The sequence below is a fragment of the Ictidomys tridecemlineatus genome, chromosome 5 (assembly GCF_052094955.1).
Source record: "Ictidomys tridecemlineatus isolate mIctTri1 chromosome 5, mIctTri1.hap1, whole genome shotgun sequence".
Lineage (NCBI taxonomy): Eukaryota > Metazoa > Chordata > Mammalia > Rodentia > Sciuridae > Ictidomys > Ictidomys tridecemlineatus.
Genome location: NC_135481.1, coordinates 134887588 through 134914541, shown reverse-complemented (window position 1 = coordinate 134914541; position 26954 = coordinate 134887588). Strand labels below are relative to the sequence as shown.

Sequence of the window (26954 nt, the reverse complement as noted above, 5' to 3'; positions counted from 1 at the left end):
TTTCTTTTTTTTCCCTGATACTGAAGATTTGAGAATTGAACTGAGGGGTGTTCTACCACCGAGCTACATCTCAGATGTGTGTATTTTTATTTTGTGTCTTGCTAATTTGCTCAGGCTGACCTCAAACTTGCAATCCTCCTACCTCAGCTTCCCAAATTGCTGGGATTACATGTGTGTGCTACCATGCCTGGCATTGGTTGTCTTTTTCTTTACAGTTTCTTCTTTGCTTTTTTTTTTTTTGTGCTGGGGATTGAACTCAGGGCCTTGTGCTTGCAAGGCAAGCACTCTACCAACTGAGCTATACCCCAGCCCTCTTCTTTGCTTTTATAACAGAATACATTTTCTTTAATTTCTATTTTTTACTTATAAACAATGTGATGCTCACTTTAGAGCAAGGTTCAAAGAAATATGAACTTTTAGGTATGGTGAGTCTCTTAGTCACTGTTACTAATTGCTGCTGTTATGGTGTTCCTTACCAAAGCTAAATAGAAAACAGGATGTGGTCTTTGGCTTTTAAAGATATCAGCTTTGGTATTTAAAATCCTTATGGAGGTTTTTCCTGCCGCTGATATTGAGCTGCCATACCATTTACTAGCTTTGATTTTCTAGTAAAAGATACTTTAACCTCTGACTGTTTTCAGCTATCCCTGAATGTCTCTGAGAGGAGTACATCTGATTCTTCTGATGTAATATCTCTCTGCGTCAAGCCCCTGAAACTTTCTGTTAGATGACAACTGGCTCCCAGCTAATCCTTCTCACTCCACCAACTATTCCCCATCCTCTCTCACATGCTCTTACTGTCTCTTTGAAGGACCAATCTATTCTGCCCTTCAAGAGAGAGAGAGGAGAGAGGAGAGAGGAGAGAGGAGGGAGGGAGGGAGAGATTGAGACACAGAGAGAGAGAGAGAGATATGAGGAAGGGTGTGGAGAGGAGAAAGGAATAAGAGCATAAATACCAAGAGGTGTCTCTTCATAGTTATGATCACCCTGTATAATAGTCACTTGGCATTGGGATGTCAGTGCTTTCAGTGATATTCAGAATTTTCCCTTGTTTATGGACTCTAGGAGGTAATTGTTCTATTATAAAATGTATCTCAGGGATGGGAGTGTGGCTCAATGGTAAAGTGTTTGCCAAGCATGTGGGAAGCCCTGGGTTCCACTCTCAGCCCTGCAAAACAACAAAAATTCATTTTAGTCAGATGTCCTGCCAACTCGTATTTAGATAATTAGTATTTCATTTTATGATTACCTACCCTAATTAAGTGTCTTCCCAGTGGGGAGGGATCTATATTTCATTTTCTGTGGGAACATTTATAGACAAATGTGTTTTTTGGGGGTGGGGTAGAAACCAAATCTGCAAACCTGATCGTCCCATGGGGAGGTAAGAGATATATTCTGCCATGCCACCTGCTCTTCTTGTGGTCTAAGTGTTCTTTATTTTCCCTTTTAGAAATTGTAAAAGTAGTTGGATATGGTGGTACGCGCCTATAATCCCAGGTACTTGGGAGGTTGGGGCAGGAGGGATCACAAGTTTGAGGCCAGACTTCTCAAAATACATTTGTTTAACAAAAGGGCTGGGGATGTAGCTCAGTGGTAGAATTCCCCTGGGTTCAATCCTCAGTGCCACCAATAGGGTGGTGGGAATTATAAAGCAGTCTATTAGCCCCCAAAAGAGTTTTGAAAAAATAACCTAGCAGTAATCTTACCACCCTGCATTTTTCTTTTAATCATGGCTTAGATACATATTTAGTTTACATTGTTATCATTGTCTACATATATAATCTATCATATATATATATATATATTTTGTATTATTTCTTTCTTTCTTTCTTTCTTATTTATTTTGGTGCTGGGGATTGAACCCACAGCTTTGTGTGTGCTAGGCAAGACATGGTCTCACTATTGCCCAGGCTGGTCTCAAATTCCTGAACCCAATTGATCTTCCTGCCTGAGCTTCCTGAGTTCTGTAACTTTAAGTACATGCTGCCACACCTGGCTTTTTTGTGCTGTTTTAGCATAATTTTGTGTATAGCCTTTGGGAATTTTTGTTCTTAGGATAAATTTCTGGAAGTGGGATTCCTGGACTTAAGACTTTGCCACTTTCCTGGTACTGTGTAGTGACCATGCTGCTTTGTCACAGTGTAAGAAATATGCGAGTCAGAAAGGCCTTGGGATGTTGAAACAGAAATTAAGATTTAAGGGCTGAATAAGGGAGATGATGGTTTTCTTCTTTTCTCCAGCAGGTTTGAGCCAGCCAGTTTCATCTTTCATCTAAGTGTGAGCATTACAGTAACTTCTTATATGGAAGGACTCTTTTGGGGTTTTTGTTGTTGTTTGTTCATTTTGGTATTGGCAACTGAACTCAGGGACTGTCCAACACTGAGTTACATCCTCAGTCTTTTTTAATTTTTGATTTTGAGACAAGATTTCACTAAGTTACTGAGGCTGGCCTTAATTTGTGATCCTCCTACCTCAGACTCCTAATTTGTTGGGATTATAGACGTGCAGCATCAGCCTTGCTGGAAGGCCTCTTCTTAGGGCCTTGGTTTCTTTTGTCACAATGTTTCTGTAGTTCTATTTCCCTAGACTAAGAAGGAAACGTGTATTAAGTCAAACTAGCATTGTTATTCTGTTTTTTGTATATTAAGTTAAAATAGAATTTAGTCTTCCCCAAAACAGTCACCTGCTCAGTTTGATAACTATGTGGTACCTTGAGTCACTCTGTTTCTCAGGCTCCATTCAACCAATAACAATTTTAGGGTAAAAAAAAAATTAAGGAATCAGCCAAGTATGATGGCACACATCTGAAATCCCAGTGATTTGGAAGGCTGATGCAGGAGGATCATAAGATCAAGGCCAGCCTCAGCAACTTATCAAGACCCTGTCTTGAAATCAAAAATAATAGAAAGAATAGTGGGTGTAGCTCAATAGTAAGAGCAAAATCCTTAGTACCACAAAAACAAAACAACCACCAACCAACCAAATAAACCAAAATAAGGGATCAAGCACATTTGCTGAATAGAGAAGAAACTACCAAGGAGGCGTACAAGGTCAAATCTCATATATGAATCAGAAGTTTTCTCAAGGAAGGAAGTGTTGAACAATGCTTTTAAAAAGGGGGGAGGGGCTGAGCGTTTGGCTTTTGGCTAATGTACATGACCATGGTGTTAGGAATATGGTAGGAGTCTATCTTCTTTTTTGGCCATGCAACTAGCCATTTAATTTCTAGGTATTGAGGTTTAAGGTCTTCCAGATAGGCTTGTCATTACATATAAACTCTTTTAACCCCTCTGCTCCTTTCTAGAATTTCGTCTCAGATTTGTGACTTTCTATCACAGACATGGGGTTCTGCTTTGGAATTCCAGCTGTTTGTGTGTGTTAGTGTGACAGGTGTCCAGTGAAGATGATGCAGGACAGTCCAGTGAGGCCCTGGTGTTCACTGACTCTGTTCTCTGTTTCTGTCATAGCCCTTGCCAGCATCCAGCCATGGGGGATATGAAAACCCCAGATTTTGATGACCTTCTGGCTGCCTTCGACATCCCAGACCCTACCAGCCTTGATGCCAAGGAGGCCATCCAGGCTCCCAGTGAGGAGAATGAGAGTCCCCTCAAGCCATCAGGCATGTGTATAGATGAGAGTGTGTCCTTGTCTCACTCAGGATCAGCTCCAGATGTGCCAGTCGTGAGTGTCATTGTCAAGAACACCAGCCGTCAGGAGTCATTTGAAGCAGAGAAAGACCACATTGCTCCCAGCCTCCTCCACAATGGATTCCGGGGCTCAGACCTGCCTCCAGACCCCCACAACTGTGGAAAATTTGATGCTACTTTCATGAATGGAGACAGTTCTCGGAGTTTCCCTGGGAAGCTGGAGCCTCCCAAGTCAGAGCCATTACCCACCTTCAACCAGTTCAGTCCAATTTCCAGCCCAGAACCTGAGGATCCCATCAAAGATAATGGGTTTGGGATAAAGCCTAAACATTCTGACAGTTATTTCCCACCCACTCCTGGGTGCGGGGCTGTGGGGGGTCCAGTCCTGGAAGCTTTGGCCAAGTTTCCAGTCCCAGAGCTGCACATGTTTGATCACTTTTGTAAGAAAGAACCGAAGCCAGAACCCCTGTCTCTAGAGAGCCACGAGGAGCGTGAGCGAGTTGGGCCGAAGGTGGAGCCTCAGGAGGAGCTGGATTCCAGTCGATTCTTTGGAGAAGCTCTGGGTTTCAATAGTCACCCTAGCAACAGTATCGGAGAGCCTAAGAAACTTGTCCCAGATCTTGGTACCCGCTCATCAGTCCCCCCTAGGCAGCGTCTTAAGCCCGCTCATTCCAAATTGTCCTCTTGTGTTGCAGCCTTGGTGGCCCTGCAAGCAAAAAGGGTGGCTAGTGTTACCAAGGAGGATCAGTCTGGCCACACAAAGGATCCCTCTGGGCCCACTAAAGAGGGTTCTAAAGGCAGCCCCAAAATGCCCAAGTCACCAAAGAGTCCCCGGAGCCCTCTGGAGGCCACTAGAAAAAGTATCAAGCCATCAGACAGCCCTCGGAGCATTTGCAGTGACAGCAGTAGCAAAGGCTCCCCTTCAGTGGCTGCCAGCTCCCCACCAGCAATTCCCAAAGTTAGAATCAAAACCATTAAAACATCATCAGGGGAGATCAAACGGACAGTTACCAGGATTTTGCCAGACCCTGATGATCCAAGTAAGTCCCCTATCGGGTCACCTGTAGGGAGTGCCATTGCTGAGGCCCCAAGCGAGGTGCCAGGGGATGAGGGTACAGCTGTGCCTGTAGAGGAGCACTTTCCTGAGGTAGGCATAAATTCAGGGAGTCCCCAGAGTGACAAGAAAGAAGATGAAAGCATTTCAAAGGCTGTTGACTCTACATCTCCCTGCTGTAGCTCTGGGCCCCGGGTCCCAAAGGGGGTTGCCTCCAGCTCACAGGTGGGCAGGAAGCAACAGAGCACAGCACTGCAGGCATCAACCCTGGCCCCTGCCAATCTTCTGCCCAAAGCCGTGCACCTGGCCAACCTGAACCTGGTCCCCCACAGTGTTGCTGCATCTGTGACGGCCAAGTCCTCAGCCCAGAGACGGAACCAGCCTCAGCTTACACAAATGTCGGTGCCCCTGGTCCACCAGGTGAAAAAGGCTGCCCCTCTGATTGTGGAGGTCTTCAATAAGGTCCTCCACAGTTCCAACCCTGTGCCCCTCTACGCGCCAAATCTCAGCCCACCTGCAGACAGCAGGATCCACGTGCCGGCCAGTGGGTACTGCTGCCTGGAGTGTGGAGACGCATTTGCCTTAGAGAAGAGTCTAAGCCAGCACTATGGCCGGCGGAGTGTCCACATTGAGGTGCTGTGCACACTGTGCTCCAAGACACTGCTCTTCTTCAACAAGTGCAGCCTGCTCCGTCATGCCCGTGACCACAAGAGCAAGGGGCTCGTCATGCAGTGTTCTCAGCTGCTTGTGAAACCCATCTCTGCGGACCAGATGTTCGTGTCGGCTCCTGCAAACTCCACGGCACCAGCAACCCCAGCCCCTTCCTCCTCCCCCAAACATGGCCCCACTTTGGGCAGTACCAGCCCTAGTCCCCCACCTCCAGCCTTTCCTCTTTACCCAGACCCTGTGAGGCTCATCCGGTATGGAACCAAATGTCCTGAATGTCACAAGCAAATGAGGGACTACATGGTCCTGGCTGCACATTTCCAGAGGACAACAGAGGAAACCGAGGGGCTGGTAAGCACAGACCTGCACTGTGATGTGTGTCAGGCCCCTGGCTTACATGGGTTCTGATTGAGCATGGAGAGGAAAGCTCATTGATGCAGGAGCAGATGTCTTAGAAGAGGACATCTGGCTTAATGGTTAGTGGCTCCCCTGAATAAATAATGCTTTGTGTTTAGTGGGAAAGATGTCCTACCCATAACTAAAGGAGACCATGAAGATTTAGCAAATGTGTTTATGGACGTGCCCCATGTCCTACTCAACTCCCACTCCAGTGGGCTCTCAGGTCCACTGTGGGACCTTTCAATGCTGGATGATCTTTTTCTGGTTTCTGGAAGGTACCAGCCCAGTCTTACATGTGCCCAGAGAACCTAGGGACAGAGGTAGGTGAGTCACTGCCCCTGCCTAACTCTGTTCCTCTAAAACCTGCCTTTACATTTTGTTCTGCCCTGCAGTGGACACAGCTGTTTTGCAGAGTCCTTTTGGGGATACTTAAGTAGGACCATCAGTAGGGCTGAGGTGAAAGAAAGGAGGGTAGATGGGTATGTGGGCCCATGGCAGAGGCTTTGGGAGCCCCTTCTTTCATCCATGTTCTCATCACTTCAGGGAAGTAGTTGAGCTTGTCTGCTTGTTCTCATTCTTGGTTATACTTGATGAGGCCTGTTTTTTTTAAAGGCTGTCATATACCCATGTATATGTCATAAACATATACCCTTTGGCACCTTCTGAAGCAGGTCCCTTCAGGAAGGTGGTCTCCAGACATGCCCTTGGTCTCTTCCTGACCTGCAAGGTTGAGTTTGGAGGAGGGAGAGATAGGGTACTCTGGGTATGGGGAACAAGTGCAGAGTGGGTTTGAGGGGCAGGGAGTTGTTGGGTATGAGACTGACCATCAGTGTGGGGGCAGAGGCATGAGGGCAAGTGGGGTAGGTCTGCAGGGGTTCTGTAGAGAACTTGGCCCTAAAGGAGTTAGGGGGTACCATATGGGGTCACTTTGTGGCCTTTCATCATTGCCTTCTCTCTCATTTTCCTTTTGATAAGTCAAATGGAGTATGGTCACCTGGCCGCTTCCCCAGGGGATTCAGTGTTCTTGCTGTCCAGCATGCTTGAGTTTACTCAGGTTCTTTCTACAAGTCATGTGATTGAGCACCTTTGGCAGTGGACCTAGGGGCCTGTGGGTTTTTCATACTGCTTCTCATCCATCTTCTACAATCTGCGTACACAAGGATCAGAGTGTAGGACCCCAGGCTGGCACTCTTCTTTTCCTATAGTTCTCTTTGTTATTCTCCCTTTTGTGGGATCCCCACAAGCACACCCCCCAGACAGGAAGGGAGAGCAGGCCCAGGAAGGCTGTCAGGCTTCTCTCAGCCTAGCTCCAATCTTTTATAAAATTTCCTATCACTAAATGGAGCTTCTGAGTCTTGGGGTGGAGCTCTGGGTTCGAAAACTTGCCTTGGAGCTGCTGGACTTGGGTTTCCCTGTGACAATACTCAGGTTTTAGGCCACGTGTCCCGTGCACAGATGGGGTGGGGTGGGGCTCCATGCCAGAGCAGGGACTGAATGGACAACATGTTTGGGCTCTCCATCTTCTTCTTGGAAGTCTGCCCCTGAACTGAATCTGCCTCCCTCTGTGGTGACTGAAGGGGTCTTTTCATCCTTCCTCTTGTGTTACAAGTCACCTTGTTAGGGAAGTATTTCAGTACAGAGGGACTATTCTTTAATGTTTTTAAGCTTTTATTTAACTGTTTGTTGTTGTACCTAGTTAAAATTAACAAAAAAATATGTAATTTAGCTAAGTACATTTACATTGTTGTGCACTCAATCTCTAGAATGCTTTTGGTCTTGCAAAACTGAAAGCTGGTACTCATTAGACAACAACTTGCATTTTCCCCTCTACCTGCAATCCCTGGCAATCACCATTCTGTTTTCTGTGTCTGTGAATTTGACTATCCTCAGAAACTCTTGTGAGTCACTTATCTTGCTTGCCATGACCTCAAGTTTGATCAATATAGCATGCATCAGAATTTCCTTTTTTGTGGGTTGAGAGGGGATGGGTGTCTTACTATGTTGGCCAGTCTGGCCCCAAACTCCTGGACTCAAGGAATCCTCCCACCTCAACCTGCTGGGTAGCTAGGATTATAGGGTGTATACCATTGAACCTACCTAGAATTTCTTTCTTTTAAAAGACTCAATAATATTCTATTTTGTTCATGCATTTTGTTTATCCATTAATCCATTTATGAGTACTTGGATTTCTTTCATTTTTAAAATATATTATTAGTTGTATTTGGACACAATCCCTTTATTTTATTTTTATGTGGTGCTGAGGATCAAACCCAGTGCCTCCCATGTGTGAGGTGAGAGCTCTACCACTAAGCTACACTCCAAGCCCTCTTTCATGTTTTAACTAGTCTGAATACTGCTAATGTGAATATGGTGTAGCATTATCTCTTTGGGACTTTGTTTTCAATTCTTTTATATACCTAGAAATGGTATTACTGGATCATATGGTAATTGTGTTTAATTTTTAAGGAACCACCATACTATTTTCCACAGCAACTGTACCATTTTACATTCCCATCAACAGTGCACAAGGGGCCCAGTTTTTTTTTTTTTTTTTTAAATTTTATTTATTTATTTTTAAGTTTTCAGGGGACACAACATCTTTGTATGTGGTGCTGAGGATCGAACCCGGGCCGCACACACGCCAGGCGAGCGCGCTACCGCTTGAGCCACATCCCCAGCCCAGGGGCCCAGTTTTTCTACATTCTCACAGTATTTAAAATTTTTTTTTTGTAGTTGTATGTGGACAGCATGCCTTTATTTTATTTGTTTCATTTTTATGTGGTGCTAAGGATGGAACCCAGTGCCTCATACATGCTAGGCAAGTGCTCTGCCACTGAGCTACAGCCCCAGCCCCAGCCCCCTTCACGTTATTTTTTAAAATTTTATTAGTTAGCTAATGAATGTGATATAATTGTCTCTATTGTTTTTAGTGTCATCATGAACTCATTGGTATATATTCAGTATGTTTATATATTTTATTATTTTTTGCAGGAAAACCAACTCTATTGATAAGTACAAATTGCATGGGGTGAGCCTCCTGCCATAGCCAGAAATCCTGCTAGACAAATTCTAAAAGAGCTGCAGCATTCAGTATTCTTTTTGGATGCTCAGGTCATCCCATCTTTGGTCAGTTGGATCCCCTTCAAGCTGGCTCCTATGTCCTTTCTCGATACTAGGGTTTGAGTCCAAGGGTGCTTAACCACTGAGCCCAGCCTTTTTAGTGTTTTATTTTGAGACAAAGTTTTGCTAAGTTGCTTAGGTCCTCCCTTAAGTTGCTGAGGTTGACTTTGAATTTGGAATACTCAGGCCTCAAGACTCCCAAGCTGCTAGGATTACAGGTGTGTGCCATGTACCTGCTATTTTTTAAAAAATGTTAACATTATTGTGTCTGTAAATATTCTAGTATGTAGCTATGTGTTCTTCAAATTTATGTTTTGATAAAAAATACCTGAGATGATCATTTTATGGAGAAAAAATATTTTGGCCTATAGATTTGGAGATTTTTAGTCCATTACCAATTGGCCCCATTGCTTTGGTCCTGTGGTAACACATCATGGCCAAAGTGTGTGGTAGAATAAAATGATTCACGTCACAGCTGGGATGTAAAAGGGGGAAACAAATACAATACCAAAAAGGGCTGGGATGTGGCTAAGTGATTAAGTGCCCCTGAGTTCAATCCCAGGTCAATAATAATAATAGTTATTATTATTCTTATTCTTAACTGCAAGAGCAGTAATACACACCTATAATCCCAGCTACTCAGGAGGCTGAGTCAGGAATATTGCAAGTTCAAGGCCATTCTAGGCAACTTAGCAAGACCCTGTCTCAAAATACACTACATAGGGGGCTGGGGATATATCTCAGTTGGTAGAGTGCTTGCCTTGCATGCATAAGGCCCTGGGTTCAAACCCCAGCACCACAAAAAAAAAAAAGAAAAAGAAAAAAGAAAGAAAAGGAAAAAAGAAAAGAAAAGAAAAGAAAAGAAAGAAAATACACTACATAGGCCTGGGGATGTAGCTCAATGATAGAGCAGTTGTCCATCATGTGCAAGGCCCTGGGTGTAACACCTAGCACCCAAAAGACAAACCAATATAATAATAATAATTAAATCTTAATATTGTGTGAAATATCCTAATATTCTTATCCTTAATTTTAAATATCTTTTTAATTTAAATATTTTAAATGTTAATTTTTAAATATCTTTAATTGTTTCCTTTCTTTTTATACTTGTTTGTTTGAATCAAGATTCAAGTATAGGCTGAATGTTGCAATTGATTTAATTTATAAATTCCCCTTTCCTCTCTGTCCTTTTTTTTTTTCCCTCTTGCAATTTTTTAAAACACTCGGTTGTTAGTCCTATAGAAGTCCCTTATTCTGAATTTTCTGATTAAAGCAGAGATCTTTTCCCATCTTCCCTACTAATTTGTCCCTCTGAGCATCTCTACCTCCAGGTCAGTGGTCCTCTTAATGAGTAGTATAAGTATCCCCTAATCACTAAAAAAATAGAAAAGTCCCCTCCAAGATTCAGGTCCCAGCTCTGTTTGTTGCTGTCCCCTTCTGGACTGTCTGGGTTCTGCCTATTAGAGGAAAGAAACATGATCTTAGAGGTATGTAGAGAAAATAGGGCCAGATCTGTCACTGACTAATAAGGTGGCTGACAACACTTGCTTGGGTGTCAGTAGCAGCACTTGTAAGGAGGTCTGGAGATGTCACAATGTCCTAAAAGAGTTGGAAATAAGAATGATTGGGGAAGGAGGTTATTCTGACTGTTCTCTTGGGAGAGCCAGACAGCTCTGATGGGAAAGTCACAGGTCTACAGCACCTGCATGATCTGCTTTCTTGGTGTTCTTTCCTAGACCTGCCAGGTGTGCCAGATGCTGCTGCCCAACCAGTGCAGTTTCTGTGCCCACCAGCGGATTCATGCACACAAGTCCCCCTACTGCTGTCCAGAGTGTGGGGTCCTTTGTCGCTCTGCCTACTTCCAGACCCATGTAAAGGAGAATTGCCTGCACTATGCCCGTAAGGTGGGCTACAGGTGGGTGCTTCCTGGATTACTGTCCTGGTATTGCCCAATGGTTGTTCCTTTTTCTGAGACTGAGAGATTTGGACTTAAAGCTTAATAGAATAAGAACATTGGTTGATATGTGGACATATGTTTTTATTTTATAGAAGGCAGGATTAACAAGAGGAAAGAATGATTTTTTAAAAAAATATTAAATATATTTTTAAAAAAGCTTTGAAGGGGAAGGTTTTGGGGAGGTTAAACATGTTGTCACCTTGGTTTTAAAAGGTATATACAGGGCTGGGGTTGTAGCTCAGTAGTAGAGTACTTGCCTAGCATGTGTGAGGCACTGAGTTTGATTCTCAGCACCACATATTAAGGGAAAAAAAAGATACATTGACAACTAAAAGAATATTTTTTAAAAAGGTTTACATTTAATTTGTTCACAAATTTCTGTGTGTGCCATACTAAATTTTAAGCACTGTTTCAATAAAAAATTTACTAATTATTGTACTTTGAAATGTTTCTGGTTTCTATTAACAAATGGGGCTGTATGACACCAACCTCAAAGGGCTCTCATGTCTTTATTTTAGTTAGTTGTTGTCAATATGTGTGAGACAGACAAAACCTGAGTATGGAAAAAAATGATCAGCCATATAGTAAAACCAAGAAAATTCTTATTTTGACTGAAATGTCTTCCACTATGTTAAGTATTTATAGGCAAGAAGTCATTTTTAGGAAATAGATCAAAATGGGGGGAGAAAATTCATTGATCTTTAATGTTTTCATTGACCCAATTAGGTCTCCTAGTTAGGAGATCCTACTTTATTTTCACTTTTGAAAATAATTTTGATCAAATTTTGTCAAGTTTCCTACTCTTTGCAATTTCAGAATTTTTTTATTTAGTTCATTTGACTTTTTGTTGTGTATATTTACATCGTATATTTTGGGCATTATTCTCGATACTCAGGATACAAAGATGATTATGACACAGCTCTTGCCCTCAAGCAGGCTTTCATCTGGTAATTATAATTCAGTGCTCCCATAGTAGTGGAATGGTCAGAAAAGTTTTCTATAGGAGATATTAGGGAGTTTTCTAGGCAAAAAAAGGGGAAGAGCATATCTGGCAAGGGTACAGGTAGGGAGTCCAACAGACATAAAAAAAAAAAAGCATTACAGGAATGATAAAGAGTTGCATAGAGATGTCAGGATGGACCTGGGAGTGATGAGACAATCCTGGGGAATTGGCAGAGACCAGGACATGCAAGACCTGTGCTCCTTATCAGACATTTGGATTTTATCGAGTAAACAGTGAGGAGCTACAGATATTTGTAGTAGAGGTATAATCTGGCTCATCTATTTTAGAGAGATCATTTTGGGAATTTGACACAGGAATTACACAAGGGAAAGAGTAGAAACTGCCTGAGAAGTAAGTGCAATGGTCCAGATGAGTTGCTGAGGGCTTCGGCTAAGACATAGATAGCTGTGCTGGGCACAGTGGCACATCCCATCCTGTAAGCCTCACTACTCAGGAGACAGAGGCAAGAGGATGGTGAGTTCAAGGCCAGCCTGGGCAACAATAGGCTCTGTCTCAAAAAAAGGTGTGTGTATTGGGGGGGCATAGCTATGGGGATATAGAAAAGGGGCTTAGGAATTAGAAGCATTAGGACTTGATAGTAGCTTTTATGTGGGAGAGAGTGGTGGGGGAAGGGTTAGTGATGACTCCCTGGTTGTTGACTTGTAAACAGTTGCAAATGTAAGCTGATTTTTTTTTTATTATGGAGTTTGGATTATCTAAAGTGTGTTAGAAACAAAACAAACTGAAGATGGGGTTATACAGAGGCCTTACCACCAGGGCTGGTAAGAGCATTACTTGGCAGCATCCCAGGATACATTTTTGGTGGTACTGGGTGGATTGAACCCAGGGTGGCTTTACCACTGAGCCATGTTCTCAACCTTTTTTAAAAAATTTTTTAAAATTTTGAGACAGAGTGTTGATAAATTGCTTAGGCTGGCCTTGAACTTTCCGTCCTTCTATTTCAGCCCTCCTGCTTCAGCCTTCCGAGTTTCTAGGATTATAGGTGTGTACCACCATGCCCAGGTTAGAGCATGTGTTTTATAATATTCTGTAACATTTAAAAATACCTTTCAAACTATGACTTGAACACACACTGCTTATTGGGATCAGTAAGTTAACAGTGCAATCAATACTGAAATATTTATCTTTGAATCTTTTTAAAAAAATTTTACTTGTTCTACTTAGTTGTACATGATAGCAGAATGCATTTCAATATATCGTACAAATGGAATGCAACATTTCAATTATCTGGTTATACCACCGTGTAGAGATACATCATTCGTGCAATCATACATGTACCTAGGGTAATGATATCCATCTCATTCCACCATCTTTCCTACCCTCTCAACCCCTCACCTTTGCCCAATCCAGAGTTCCTCCATTCTTCCCATGCCCCCACCCCCAATTATAGATCAGCATCCACTAATTAGAGAAAACATTCCGCCTTTTAGTTTTTTTGGGATTGGTTTACTTCGATTAGCATAATATTCTCCAACTCCAACCATTTACCTGCAAATGCCATAATTTTATTCTCTTTTAATGCTGAGTAATATTCCATTTTGTATATAAACCACAGTTTCTTTATCCATTCATTTATTGATGGGCATCTAGGTTGGTTCCAGAGTTTAGCTATTGTGAATTTAGCTGCTATAAACATTGGTGTGGTTATGCACCATAGTACGCTGATTTTAAGTCCTTGGAGTATAGACCGAGGAGTGGGATAGCTGGGTCAAATGATGGTTCCATTCTAAGTTTTCTGAGGAATCTCCACACTGCTTTCCAAAGTGGTAGCACCAATTTGCAGTCCCACCAGCAATGTATGAAAGTACCTTTTCTCCCTCATCCTCTCCAACACTTACTATTATTTGTATTCTTGATTACTGGCATTCTTACTGGGGTGAGATGAAATCTTAGAGTAATTTTGATTTGCATTTCTCTAATTACTGAAGATATTGAACACTTTTTCATATATTTGTTGACCGCTATATGTCGTCTTCTGAGAAGTTTCTGTTCAGTTCCTTAGACCATTTATTGATTGGGTTGGTTTTGTTTTTTTTTGGTTTTTTTTTTTTTGGTATTAAGTTTTTTGAGTTCTTTATATGTCCTGGAGATTAGTGTTCTGTCTGATGTGTGTGTGGTAAAACTTTGCTCCCATATGTAGGCTCTCTCTTCACCTCAGGGATTATTTCTTTTTCTGAGAAGAAGCTTTTTAGTTTGAATCCATACCATTTATTGATTCTTGATTTTAATTTTTGTTCTTTAGGAGTCTTATTAAGGAAGTCAGGGCCTAATCTGACATGATGAAGATTTGGGCCTACTTTTTCTTCTATTAGATGCCGGGTCTCTGGTCTAATTCCTAGGTCCTTGATCTACTTTGAGTTGAGTTTTGTGCATGGTGGGCAATAGCGGTTTAATTTCATTTTGCTACATATGGATTTCCAGTTTTCCAGCACTATTTGTTGAAGAAGTTATCCTTTCTCCAATGTATTTTGATTTTTTTTTTTTTTTTAGTGCTGGAAATTTAACCCAGGGCCTCATGCTTGCATAGGCAAATGCTTTACTGCTGAGCTCCACTCACAGCTCCTATCTTTGAATCTTGAATCCAAGAAATTTTCAGTTGTACAGATGTATTCATAGCACTTTACTTTGATTTTTAATTAAGTATTTTATTTTTTTCTGTAAGAGTAAAAGAAAACATCGTGTCTCAATAGTAATTCAGATATGAAGACTTTTTTGTAAGGCATGATAGATAAAAAATGTTAGATAAAAAAATGTTGTGATTCAGCAGAGAAATTACTGAAGAGAGTGACACTAAAATCTTTAGTGATCTGTAGTTGAACTTAGAAGACATACAACTAAGTCAACTATTCATTTTCTTGTAATTTTTATATAATTTGCATGCCATACTATTCACCCATTTAAAGTATTGTATATAATACAGTGGTCTTAAGTATATTCACAGAGTTGTACAGTTGCCACAGATAATTTCAGAACATTTTCAGCCCCCTAAAAGAAACCCCACGTTCACCAATATTTCCATCCCTTCACAAATTTACTTTCTATCTCTGTTTCATAGGTTTACCTATTCTGGACATTTCATATAAATGAACTCATGTAAACATGGTCTTAGCATAATGTTATAAGATTCACACATATTGTAATATGTATCAGTATTTCATTCCTTTTCATGGCAGGATGATATTTCGTTGTCTTGGTATACACATTTTTTTCCCATTCATCAGTTGTTAGATACTTGGATTATTTTCATTTTCTGCCTATGAACATAAATGTACATATTGTGTGAACATGTTTCTTTTCTTTTTGTGATGCTGATTGAATCCAGGGTCATGAACACACTAGGCAAGTGCTCCATCTCTAGCTTTGTTTTCCTTTCTTTTGAGTGTGTACCTAGGAGTGCAGTAGTTGGGTCAAATCTTGTTTATTTTTTTTTTTTTTAGTCCCAGGGATTGAACCCAAGGACACTTAACCACTGAGCTACATCCCTAGCCCTTTTTATTTTTTATTTTGAGATAGGGTGTCACTAAGTTGCTTAGGGCCTCACTAAATTGCTGAGACTGACTTTGAACTCACAATCCTCCTGCCTCAGCCTCCTGCGTCACTGGGATTACAGGTATGCGTGCACCACTATACCCAACCATGTTTAGCTTTTTGAGGAGATGCCAGATTGTTTTTGAAAGTGGTTGTCATTTTTACATCCTATCAGGAATTCATGAAGTTTTTGACCTCTCTGTATCCTTACCCCTCTATATCCTTACCAATGCTCATTATTGTCTGACTTTTTGGTTGTAACTATCCTTATGAAAATTTACAGTTCTCCTAATAGATAATGATATTGGGCATGAGCATCTTTTCAAGTATCTTTTGGTCATTTTATATATTCTTTTGAGACATGTCTAGTCAGATCCTTTGCTCATTTTTAAAATTAGGTTATTTGTCATCTTACTGATTTTTTTTTTAAGAGAAAAGTGCTGGGCTTTAAACCCAGGGTCTCTGCAGGCTAGGCAAGCACTCTCCCACTGAGCCACATTCCTATCCCCTGTCATCTTATTGAATTGTAAGACTTATTTTATACATTCTGGATTTAAGTTCTTTGTTAGATATGATTAGCAAGTATTTCTCTCCACTCTTGGTGTTAATGCTTTTTAAAAGTAGACTTTAAAAAGATACCTATGTTCCATTTTATTGAGCTGTACTAAAGAGTTTTACATTTTTTAATGTTTACACTATTTTTGCTTTTTCTTAAAGACAATATAAAAAAGTCTATATGTGTATATACATAATTTATATTTTTATATGTGTGTGTATATATATACATTATATTCAAATTTTAAAACTTTTTCTGTTCTTTGTTGATATTTGATTCTTTTTTTTTTTTTCCTGTGAATCTGGGGATTGAATCCAGGGCCTTGTGCATGTAAGAGAAGCACTCTACCAACTAATCTATATCCCCAGCCTCTTTGTTAATAATTTGGAGAATAGCCAATACTATCATAAGGAAGCAAGATTAGACTTTTAAATTTTTTTTCTTTTAATATTTTTTTAATTGTCAATGGACCTTTATTTTTTATTTATTTCTATGTGGTGCTGAGAATCGAACCCAGTGCCTTACACATGCTAGGCAAGCACTCCACCACTGAGCCACAACCCCAGCCCACAGACTATTTTAATAATATATTATTTTCTTATTTGTGATCATTAGTGAAGTTAAATATTTTACATTCTTTTTTTCTGAAACTTCTCATATTTCACAAATATGATGCTGTTGTCTATTTTAAAATGCGGTCAAAGTTTATGTCACAAAGTTGGATTTCTTTTATGGATGCTTTTTCATCAATTTGTAAACCCTGCTGGATTCAGTCCTTCACAGAGGCTACTTTGCTTGTGATGAAGGCTACTTTTCATGTTCTTTTATCACTTTAGCAGGCAGGTGGTCTACTACCTAGTACAGCCCCAGCTCTATCCTTTATGTTCTGCCTTTAGTGAGGTTTCTCAAAGAACATCTGTTGGATAAATAGAACAAATTCTCTCTGGCATTTGTGAAAAGTACATTTAAGTTGTTTCTGTAGGAATTTAGCAAAAACTGCAATATAAAACCACTTAACACACATCAGGTTTGTCCACTTTGGATGAATTTGGAACATGTGACTTTTTTCCTCATAATATCTTGCAGTGTGGAAATACTTCTGTGTGCTAGAAGTTGGTTTCACTTTCTTTTTTTCTTGTTCTGAAGATTGAACCAAGGTCTTTCAATTTCATTATTTTGTTTCCCAGGAGAGAAAAGAAATAAATGAATAATTTGTATAGAATCTTTGTAATTTAAAGTATGTACAATTTTAGTACTGAATGGGCTTCATAGTTTAATGCAAATAACTTTCTAGTTCTACAGGTTGATCGTCATTGCTGAGATTTGCAGAAGTGATTCTATTCTCCTTTACCCCTCAAACCCTGCCCATACAAGGGGAAAAAAAAGAATTTATCAGAATTCTGGGATGATTATGTGGATTGTGGAAATGGGCTAATATAATAAAGGTTGATATTCAGGAGTCAAAGAATTCTTCTTCTTTTCTGGTACTGGTGCTGGGGGTTGAACCCAGGAGCACTGCACTGCCAAACTACATTCCCAGCTCTTTTTATTTTTATTTTGAGGCAGGGTCTTGCTAAATTGCTGAGGCTGGCCTCAAATTTGTCATTCTCCTGCCTCAGCCTCTTGAATCACTGGGATTATAGGCGTTCACCCCCCTACCCTTTTTTAATTTTGAGGCAGTCTCATTAAATTGTTGAAACTGACCTTGAACTTGCCATCCTCCTGCCTGAGCTCCTGAGATTGAGATTACAGGTGTGCACCACCACACTAGACATAAGAGTAAAAGAATTTACTTAAGTGAAAGCAGGTCCTTTGAGTAAAGCAATAATCTCTCTTCTAATGCCTCCTGGCAAGTCAAAGTGAGAGTGGCTAGCAACATTGCTACAAAAGAAAGATAAAAAGAAACAGCAGGGAGCAGAGAAGGTATTCTCTCATGAAGGGAAACCCCTATGTGTGTTTACAGATAGGAGGAAACACTCCTTTTCTCTAATACTGAAAAAAGAAAGACTATTTCTAGAGAGATGTTTTGAGGTTGAAGAAGTGTTTTACATGGCCTTGATTTTAGAAAAATGACTTAAGATGATTCCTTATTTTATTTTTTCATACATAATAAAAATGTATATATACCAAACAAAACTTAGAAAATACAAATTGGTAGGGAGAAAAATAAATAAAAAGTTAACTGCAGTCTGAATACCAAGGAGTTGTCACGACACTTTAGAGCTGCACTGTCCAGAATGGTGCCAGTCATGCGTGGCTATTGAATGCTTGCAATGTGGCCAGTGCAGCTAAGAAGTGGGACTTTTAATTTGATTTCATTGATTTAAATTTAAACAACCATGTGGACAGTACAGCACAGAACATTTCCTTTATCACAGTAAATGCCACTGGAGAATACTGCTTTGGAGTACCTCCTGCTGATCTGTTTGTTTTACTTTATTGATTATTAGGTGAGCAAAGCATTTCCTGACTGTACATTTCATTAGGTGGCATCCCTGCTAACTCAATACCAGCCCAGGGAAAGGCAAAGGCTTTCTGCAGCCTCCTTCTGGACTTCTACAGTTGGGTCACACTTTAAATCAATACTGTTTATGTGACTACTAAATCATTCTCCTCCTTTGCTACTCTCACCTTCTCTTTGGTGGGCTCAGGTTAATGGTCTGCAGAAGCATATTCTCTGGCCAGTAGAGGGAGAGGTGGGGTTTCTCCTTCCTTCTCTACCAGGCATGATCTTGGGCTTGAGGAGCCATGGGTATCTGTGCTGTGCCTAATTGTAGCAAGCATGCTCTCAGGATGTTTGTATGGAAGATGGAAGCCTGAGTGCCTCAGTGAGGTAGAGAAAATTTCTGTGAGGTGGCTCTTTTCCTGTCCTCTAACCCTCCTCTTCCAGCTCCACCCCTGGGTCTAACATTTCCTCCCCTCTGTCATCCAGGTGTATCCACTGTGGTGTTGTCCACCTGACCTTGGCCTTGCTGAAAAGCCACATCCAGGAGCGACACTGTCAGATTTTCCACAAATGTGCATTCTGCCCCATGGCCTTCAAGACTGCCAGCAGTACTGCGGACCACAGTGCCACCCAGCACCCCACACAGCCCCACAGACCCTCCCAGTGAGTGCAGCTCCAAGGCCAGTGGGTTCTGTGGGGCAGAGAGGAGTGGCCTGGGTGCTGTAAGGGGTGGTTTAGGGATGGACTGGGAAGCTGAGGCTAGAGGCAGAGATACCTAGAGACTGTTGAAGACATCCTTAGGCAGGGGAGTATCTACAGTGGCTCAGGGTAGTGCTTTCCCAAACCTAACTGTGGTTCAGAGAGAGCAGAGAAGGGGTGAGGGGCTGTGTGGTTCTGCAGCAGAGCCTTGGCTGCCTCATACCCTGGGGCTTGTCTCATCAGGCTCATTTATAAGTGCTCCTGTGAAATGGTCTTCAACAAGAAGAGGCACATTCAGCAGCATTTTTACCAGAATGTCAGCAAGGCGCAGGCAGGCGTCTTCAAGTGCCCTGAGTGTCCACTCCTATTCCTACAGAAGCCAGAGTTGATGCAACACGTCAAGGTGGGCTGCCTTGGGGGTGGAGGCTGGGGAGGAGGGTACCTCAGGCCGGGGGTCTGACTCTGTGCATCTTTCCCCCGCCCAGTCAGTAATCACTCTCCCCATCCCCAGAGCACCCACGGTGTTCCCCGAAACGTGGACGAGCTATCAAGCCTCCAGTCTTCAGCGGACACGTCCTCCAGCCGCCCTGGCTCCCGAGTTCCCACTGAGTCCCCAGCTACCAGTGTGGCTGGACGGGGGAGTTCCCTGCCCTCTGGCCGCTGGGGTAGGCCCGAAGCCCATCGCAGGGTTGAAGCTAGGCCTCGGCTGAGGAACACTGGCTGGACCTGCCAGGAGTGCCAGGAATGGGTTCCCGATCGAGAAAGCTATGTGTCCCACATGAAAAAGAGTCATGGTCGGGTAAGTGCAGCCACAAGGTCACAGTACAGTGCAAGAGTCACTGGACTTTTGTCCTGTGAAGTTAAGGCCCCCTTATGTGGCTGACCCCATAGGGTTCCTGGTTCTTAGGGCAGGTTGGTGCCACAGACCTTGAGGTCTTTGGGGGCATCTTCCTTTCTGACAATATCATGTGAGAATAAAGATGCACCTAGAACTATCTTCTGGTTCTGATGCTTTGTGACTTGTCACCTCTTTCCTTAGACATTGAAGCGGTACCCGTGTCGGCAGTGTGAACAGTCGTTCCACACCCCTAACAGCCTGCGCAAACACATCCGCAACAACCATGACACAGTAAAGAAGGTCTATACTTGTGGGTGAGTCCCTGGAGGTGGAGGGGAACAGGCCTAAAATTCAGGATTGCCTGTGGCCCCTCTAGGGCTTTTCTCTGCTGCGAGATCAGGAGTCTGAGGCCTGAGATGAATGAGTTTCTAACTTGAAAAACACTGTCACTAATTCAGAAGTCAGGGAGATACCAGCTTCCAAGACCTGGTGGCTCCTGAGCTTTCTCCATCTCCTCAGCCCCAGCCAACATAGCCAGTTGTGAGGGACCCTGAGGTTTAAAAAGAGTGAGGTAATGTGATGCATTCTTGCCCCACTCCTGTGATCATCTGCCCATGCTTCAGCATTTACCCTGGTCCTTTCACTCTGACCACTAGCCCAGCACTGAGGCTTCTGGGCAGTGATATCAGGGAGCAAGATGGTGGCTGAGGGCCAGGTGGCAAGTGTGCAGGCAGGCTGACCTGCTATTGTCTGCCACCTTGACTGGCTTGCTGTCTGGATCTCACTGGGAGCACTTGGTGCCAGTACCAGGCCGTCTAAGGACACAGCTGTCTGCCTGCTTCATTCTTCCTGGTGTTCATTTGAAGAGCACCAAGGAAGCCTGTAGCCTGGAGTCTTACCCCAATTCTCTGGCTGGCTCTTGCAGGTACTGCTCTGAGAACAGCCCCAGCTTTCCTCGGCCGTCACTCCTAGAGAGCCACATCAGCCTTATGCATGGTATCAGAAACCCTGACTTGAGCCAGACATCCAAAGTCAGACCTCCAGGTGCACATTCCCCTCAGGTGAGTGTGGGCTGCCTACTCAGTTAGGCCTGGGATTTGGGAGTCATTAGGAGGAGCACAGGGAGCCCATTGGTACTCATAGCCATGGAGCAACCTGTGATAACTTCCCTTAGTGTGGGTCACTCTAGTCTGTGACCTACATGGGGAATGCACACAAGTAGAGAACAGGACAACATGGCCTGTCAGCCTTCTGTTGCTATTGTTTCCCTGTCACTGTAACCACCCCTTCTTCAGTGTGTGTGTGCTCTGTGGACATTGGAGCATTTTCACAGACACCATCTTGCTTCTGTTTCATAGCAGTCCTGTGAGGCAGGGCTGCCCTGTCAGGTGAGAGTCATGACGTCAGTGTTAGTTACCTCCCTGTCTGACTAGTTATGGGAAAAGCTAGGTCTAGACCTGCTATCTAGACCCTTTCCCTGACTTCATCTCTATTCTGTGCCCTATTCCTATTTTTGCTATACTTTGGAGCAGCCTATATCCCCTCCTAACTGCAGACTCTTGCCATGTCTGAGAAACTCTGAGGGCTGCCTGGAATTCCAAGGCATTCTCAAAACTTTCTTGGTCTATTCAGAGTGGTACTTGATGGCAAAGGCCCTTTCACACATAGTAGGTAGGGTGCAATCGATATTTTCTTTCCATAAGGAAAATGTGCATTCTCCCTTCCCCCCAAAATGCACATACTTTCTGATCCAGCAATTCTGTTTCTGGGGCTTATCTGTAGAAAGCTTTGGTCTTGGGCATAAAGCAGTGTGTTCAAGGATGTTCACTGCACTGCTGTGTGTAGTAACAAAGATAGAACTCAACCAATGTTTGCCAGTGGGGACTGTCATTCCCACAATGGGTCAGTGTGCTGCCATTAGAAGAATGAAGCCTCTGTGTGTGCTTTCATGGAGACAAGCTCCAGTATATGTTGTTAAGTAAAAACTGCAGTGTGAAGAGAAGTGTGCATGGCACATGATTCATTTTGTAAAAGACAATAGCTTTATTTTTGTATGTGCATAGGATAGCTTTTCCCAGGCACAGTGGCACACACCTGTAATCCCAGCTACTGGGAAGGCTGAGGCAAGGGGATCCTAAATTTGAAGCCAGCCTTGGCAGTTTAGACTTAAAAACTAAAAATAACAAAAAAGGGCTGGGGGTATAGCTCAGTGGTAAAGCACCCCCAGGATCAATTCCCAGAATCACAGGGAAAAAAAAATCTCTTGGAGAGGCTATAAAATGGTACTATCATGTTCTTTGGAGAACAGGCCTGGGGAATGGGGTAGGAGGGCCTTAAAATGTTCATATATTTGGAATGTTTGTGCCACATGTATGTTACACTAAAAAATACACAAAGATTGGAAATGAACCAAACCAGTGTTTAGGTCTGGGTGATCCTGGCCCGGGAAGTGTCTTCTTTGAGGCCTTTGGCTAACCTGGTCATGTCTGGGGGCTCATGTCAAGAGCTTGGCCTTGATTCTGCTAATGCTCTCTATCCTTTCAGGTGAACCATCTGAAAAGACCAGTCAGCGCAGCAGGGAATGCTCCAGGCACCAGCAATGGCACGACTGTCTCTTCCAACAAAAGGCACAAGTCTCTTTTTCAGTGTGCAAAATGTAGCTTTGCCTCAGACTCGGGGCTCGAGTTTCAGAGCCACATACCTCAGCACCAGGTGGACAGCTCCACAGCCCAGTGTCTTCTCTGTGGCTTGTGCTATACCTCTGCCAGCTCTCTCAGTCGCCATCTCTTCATTGTCCACAAAGTGAGAGACCAGGAGGAAGAGGAAGAGGAGGAGGAGATAGTGGAAGTGAAGGTGGAGGCAGCAGAACCGGAGGAGGGCTCTGGGGAGGAGGTGGCCATGGAAACTAGAGAAAATGGACTAGAAGAATATGCTGGTGAGCCTTTGTCGGCTGATCCAGGGGCAAGGAGATCATTAGGCCTGGCCCCAGAGGAGGACAGTGCCCAAGATGCTCAGAGTCAACCCCAGGCCTCTCAGGACCAGGACAGCCATGCACTATCCCCTCAGGTGTGACTGGAAGCTTTGCAATGTGTGCGGTCAGGATGGGCCACGGTATCCTTCACCTGCCGTGCAGACTGTGGGAAATAAAAGGCTCTGCCCTGGTGTGTGCATGGCCACTGTGCCCTAGAGCAGTGTCTGCTCTGAGCTGTGGGTCCTGGGTGTCTCCTTACCCCAGGAAATATGGGGTCACCTAGGACCCTCACAGCTCTGAATTTGCTTCTGTTATTTATGCCTTTGTGCTGCTTCTTGGTACCCCAACTCTTGTCTGTGTCCTTCCAACCCCAGGCTGCTGTGTGGCCCAACTCCAGTGCTGTCAACTCAGCTCGAAACCCCTCTGCGTCTGCTCTTCTAGGAGGCTCCTGCTTGCTGCCTTTAGCCAGGAGACTCCTCAGAGCTCTATTTGCCTGCAGATACTAGCTCTCCTTCCTTCCTTCAGAGTCTGAGAAGGAGCAGAATGAGGGGTGCTGACAGTCCCTCTAGGAGAGCTCTTCCCAGCCTGGCTTGGCCAGGGCCCTTGGTCATTTTGCCCTTCCTTCCTGTCTTTGATTCTTTTCCTCAAAAATAGTCTCGAGAACTAATTGTTATACTGGCTCATCATGTCTCTGTGGGTGGGAGAAACTTCAGCACACCCCTGTTTGAAACCAGGGACAGCAGGAGGTATGGCAAAGGCAGGTGCCGAGAGCCAGATCTCCTTCAGAAGGAGCTGTGGGTGGGTCTTTGCACTGCTGCTGTCTGCCTTCCTTGACAAGTGGGGTTCGGGGCACACAGACATTGGAATATTTGTATTCTTGCTCCTGTGCCATTAGAGAGGCTGCTGCCCCAGGCAGACCAGCCCTCCTCCTCTCGGCTACACTCATGTTGCTCAGACTATATTTCAAATAAAAAAATCTTCTTACCATACAGGTAGGCTCTTGTATTCCTCTTCAAGTGAGCCTGGCCCTTCCCTGCTCCACCTGAGGGTCTATCCCCCAGACTTCCGTTGTTTATTCCATCTCTGAGGGAAAAAAATGCTTCCTATTGTCTGAGGAAGATCCTCTAGATTCTGGCACTTGTGGTGAGGAAACCGGGAACCCCATACTTCTTGGTTCTCTAGAGACCTTCTGAAGGAACAGGGGGAGGTCTCAGTGCCAGTCAAGTCACCTTCCAGGTCTCCCCTGGGCTAGTGCCTTAAGGCCTATCAAACTTCTCTGAGCGTCTCCATCTTTCTTACATAGTAATTTTCAACCTAGTGTAACCTTCTGCTGGTAAAGGGATGAACAGGAGGAATTCTGTAATTCTCTGGCAGCATTCGAGACCTTGGTCTGTTTTCTGCCACAGAGAACTCAGATGTGGCAGAATAGGGATTAGACTGGGGAGGTAAGTCTGTCCTTTCACTGGTGGTGGATTTAGAACCTGCCCAAGCACAAGGAGTAGGCTGTCCTCTGTCATCTGACCCAAGTGGCCTGGGCCCAGGCCCAGTAGGATCTAGTACTGGCTAAGTACTCAGAGGTGATCTTTAAGGGGAGGCAATTATAAATTAAGTCAGATAAATATGTCTTTCCACAATTGAAAAAACAACACATTTTTTTCTTCTATCAAATGCCAAATTTTTGATGGAAATGCTAATGGCAGTGGGAAAGGTTAGCACTTGCTCAGTTTCAGAGAGATTTTGGCCATCTGTACCATTTTAATGATTGCTGTTTCTGGCAAGTCCACCATGGTCCCTGCTTTCAAAGCTGGCAGTAAGGGCAAGTTGGCCCTGTTTCTGGCTGCCTGCAAAGCCAGAGCAAGCCCCTGCTTAGCTATTGTCCCTTTCCTAATTCCAATTGCAGGGAGCTAGCCCTGTGCCCTAGGTCCATTTGCAAAAACAGGTTCTGGAGGAAGGAGACAGATAAAGGTGTTTGAAGTGGATGGCTGAATTCCTTTCTGCTTAGAAACATGGTAGCTAGAGCACAGGCAGAGACCCAGACCCGTCTCTCCTCCTAGTGTGGAAGAATGTGAGCTGCCCACTGGGAATCCTGGGTCATGACCTAGATTCTGCCCTTAACCAACTCTCAACCATGGGCCTCTCTCCTTCAAAATGTAACTAGTAATTCTTACTCAACTCCCTTCATAGGCTTTTATGAGATCATGAATGTGCCCATACTTCTAGTTTATATAAAGCTATATGAACATGGGGAATCCATACTTGAAGGCTTGGAGAGTGGCACATGCCTTCCAGTCACAGCTGTATGCTGACTTTAGTTCAGAATTGGCCTGGCACAGCTCCATTATTTAGTAGTAGAGATGATAGAGTTGTAAGCCCCACTCACATGCCCAACATCTTGCTTGACACTTTTTGATGACTCTCTAATTTAACCCTCACAAAGATCTCAGTTATCCCCCATTTTACAGAGAAGAAAACTGAGACTCAGATTGAATGATGGACATGTTGGGCTACTTGTGGTGACAGTACAAGTGAGTCAAACCTGTCAAACCACTGTGCTGCCTTAGTGACCAAAGCTATTTAGGCTGGCTGCCTCAGCTCATCAGTGGTTTGCAGACATCCTGAAGTCCACTTTTCTGCTTCTCAGAGAGTTGGGGTGCCCCACAAGTGCCGGGTTCTCTTCAGAGTCCATCTATGCCTTGTCACCCTGTGCATCGCACCTGCTTGTGAGGTCCTAAAGTACATGCAGTGTCTACAAACATTCATTCTCATGGGGATTCACTTTGCCATTTGAATACCATCAATTTTTTTAAGGATTGTCTAGAAAATGTTGCCTAACCTTCATAGGGTACACATGGTTCCCTCAGAGTCCAGTATCTTCTGATCTTCTTTTTCATGATTTTTTTTTAATGGTTGTGCTATCATTTGTCATCATCAGAGAATGCTTGCTGTAACAGGCACTTAACTGCTGCAGTGAATGCTCTGCTGATCAAGTTAAACAGATAAGATGCCTGCTCTGTACAAACTATCATTTAATACACTCTGAAGCTTGACAAATGACTAGTATTTATTCTCCAACTGCTTTATCTCTGTAAAATGATATGCTGAATTACTATGAGCTAATTGTTGTAGAAAGAACTTTCAACTTATGTAAACAGTCTGGATTCTAAAACATACTAGTTGTGGCCCAACAAGTTCCATATTTTGCCTCCCCCAAGACTAAGGAACTTCTGTCCTGTTCACCACTGTATATGCAGTACCAGGCTGTTTCTTTTATTTTTTGTTTGTTTTGAAAAATTAATACATATACATGGTAAGACATTCAACAATAAATATAAGGGTATACAATAAAAAGTAAACTCCCAAAGGAGGTCAGCCTCCAGTCCCCTCTCCAAAGTTAATCACTGTTATTGATATCTTGTATATCCTTTCAGAGCAATTCTATGCATTTAAAAATTTATAAATATGTATATTTATATATCTATTTTTAATACAAATGGTAGCATTCTGTACACAGTGTTCTGAAGCTTGCTTTTTTCACTTACACAGTAGTTTGGAGATTGTTCCAAACTCAGGCTGGGTTATTGGTTATCGTAATTCTTTGAAAGCTTCTAGCACAGTTCTTTGCATACAATAATGCTTCTAAAAGTGTATGGATGAGTGAATGAATGTGTGCATGAATGAATAAATCTGATTCAAATGGTAACTACAAAGTTCTCTCAGGGTCTGACCTGCTCAAGATGGGACCTTCTAGATTCTAGAATTTATCCTCTTGTTTTCCAAGGAATTCAGGCTATTGTTCACCTTCTCTGTAGATGCCACAGCAGCCCTAGGAAGTGGACACAGGATGACCTGGGCCCCTGGAGGAAAGAGCTCTAGGCTCTGCTTCGGAGTATGGGATTTTTCCCCCCCAGTCTCTATTTAAAATGTCTCCTTCTTTTTTTTTTTTTTTGAGAGAGAGAGAGAATTTTAATATTTTATTTTTTAGTTTTCAGCGGACACAACATCTTTCTTTGTATGTGATGCTGAGGATCGAACCCGGGCTGCACGCTACC

The 26954-nt window shown here is 43.1% G+C and overlaps 1 protein-coding gene and 1 non-coding gene across 6 annotated transcripts in view; one reads left to right on the top strand and one right to left on the bottom strand.

Annotated features, from left to right (window-relative positions):
* Positions 1-23894, top strand: part of Znf592 (zinc finger protein 592) — a 48563-nt gene extending 24669 nt beyond the window's left edge. For 2 of the 5 annotated variants that reach the window (XM_078051132.1, XM_078051135.1), the window contains 8 exons: positions 3468-5718; positions 10623-10801; positions 18884-19060; positions 19340-19499; positions 19608-19895; positions 20136-20248; positions 20860-20995; positions 22479-23894. In XM_078051132.1, coding sequence (XP_077907258.1) covers positions 3487-5718; positions 10623-10801; positions 18884-19060; positions 19340-19499; positions 19608-19895; positions 20136-20248; positions 20860-20995; positions 22479-23006 — 3813 coding nt within the window. In that variant the 5' untranslated portion in view covers positions 3468-3486 and the 3' untranslated portion in view covers positions 23007-23894. Of the gene's footprint in view, positions 1-2240; positions 2278-3467; positions 5719-10622; positions 10802-18883; positions 19061-19339; positions 19500-19607; positions 19896-20135; positions 20249-20859; positions 20996-22478 lie in introns of all 5 variants that reach the window. The other 3 variants (XM_078051133.1, XM_078051134.1, XM_078051136.1) reach the window with 3 other exon arrangements.
* Positions 8791-8855, bottom strand: LOC120887008 (U7 small nuclear RNA). The gene has a single exon (XR_005730179.1). It is a non-coding gene; the product is annotated as a U7 small nuclear RNA (small nuclear RNA).
* Positions 23895-26954: the final 3060 nt, after the last annotated feature.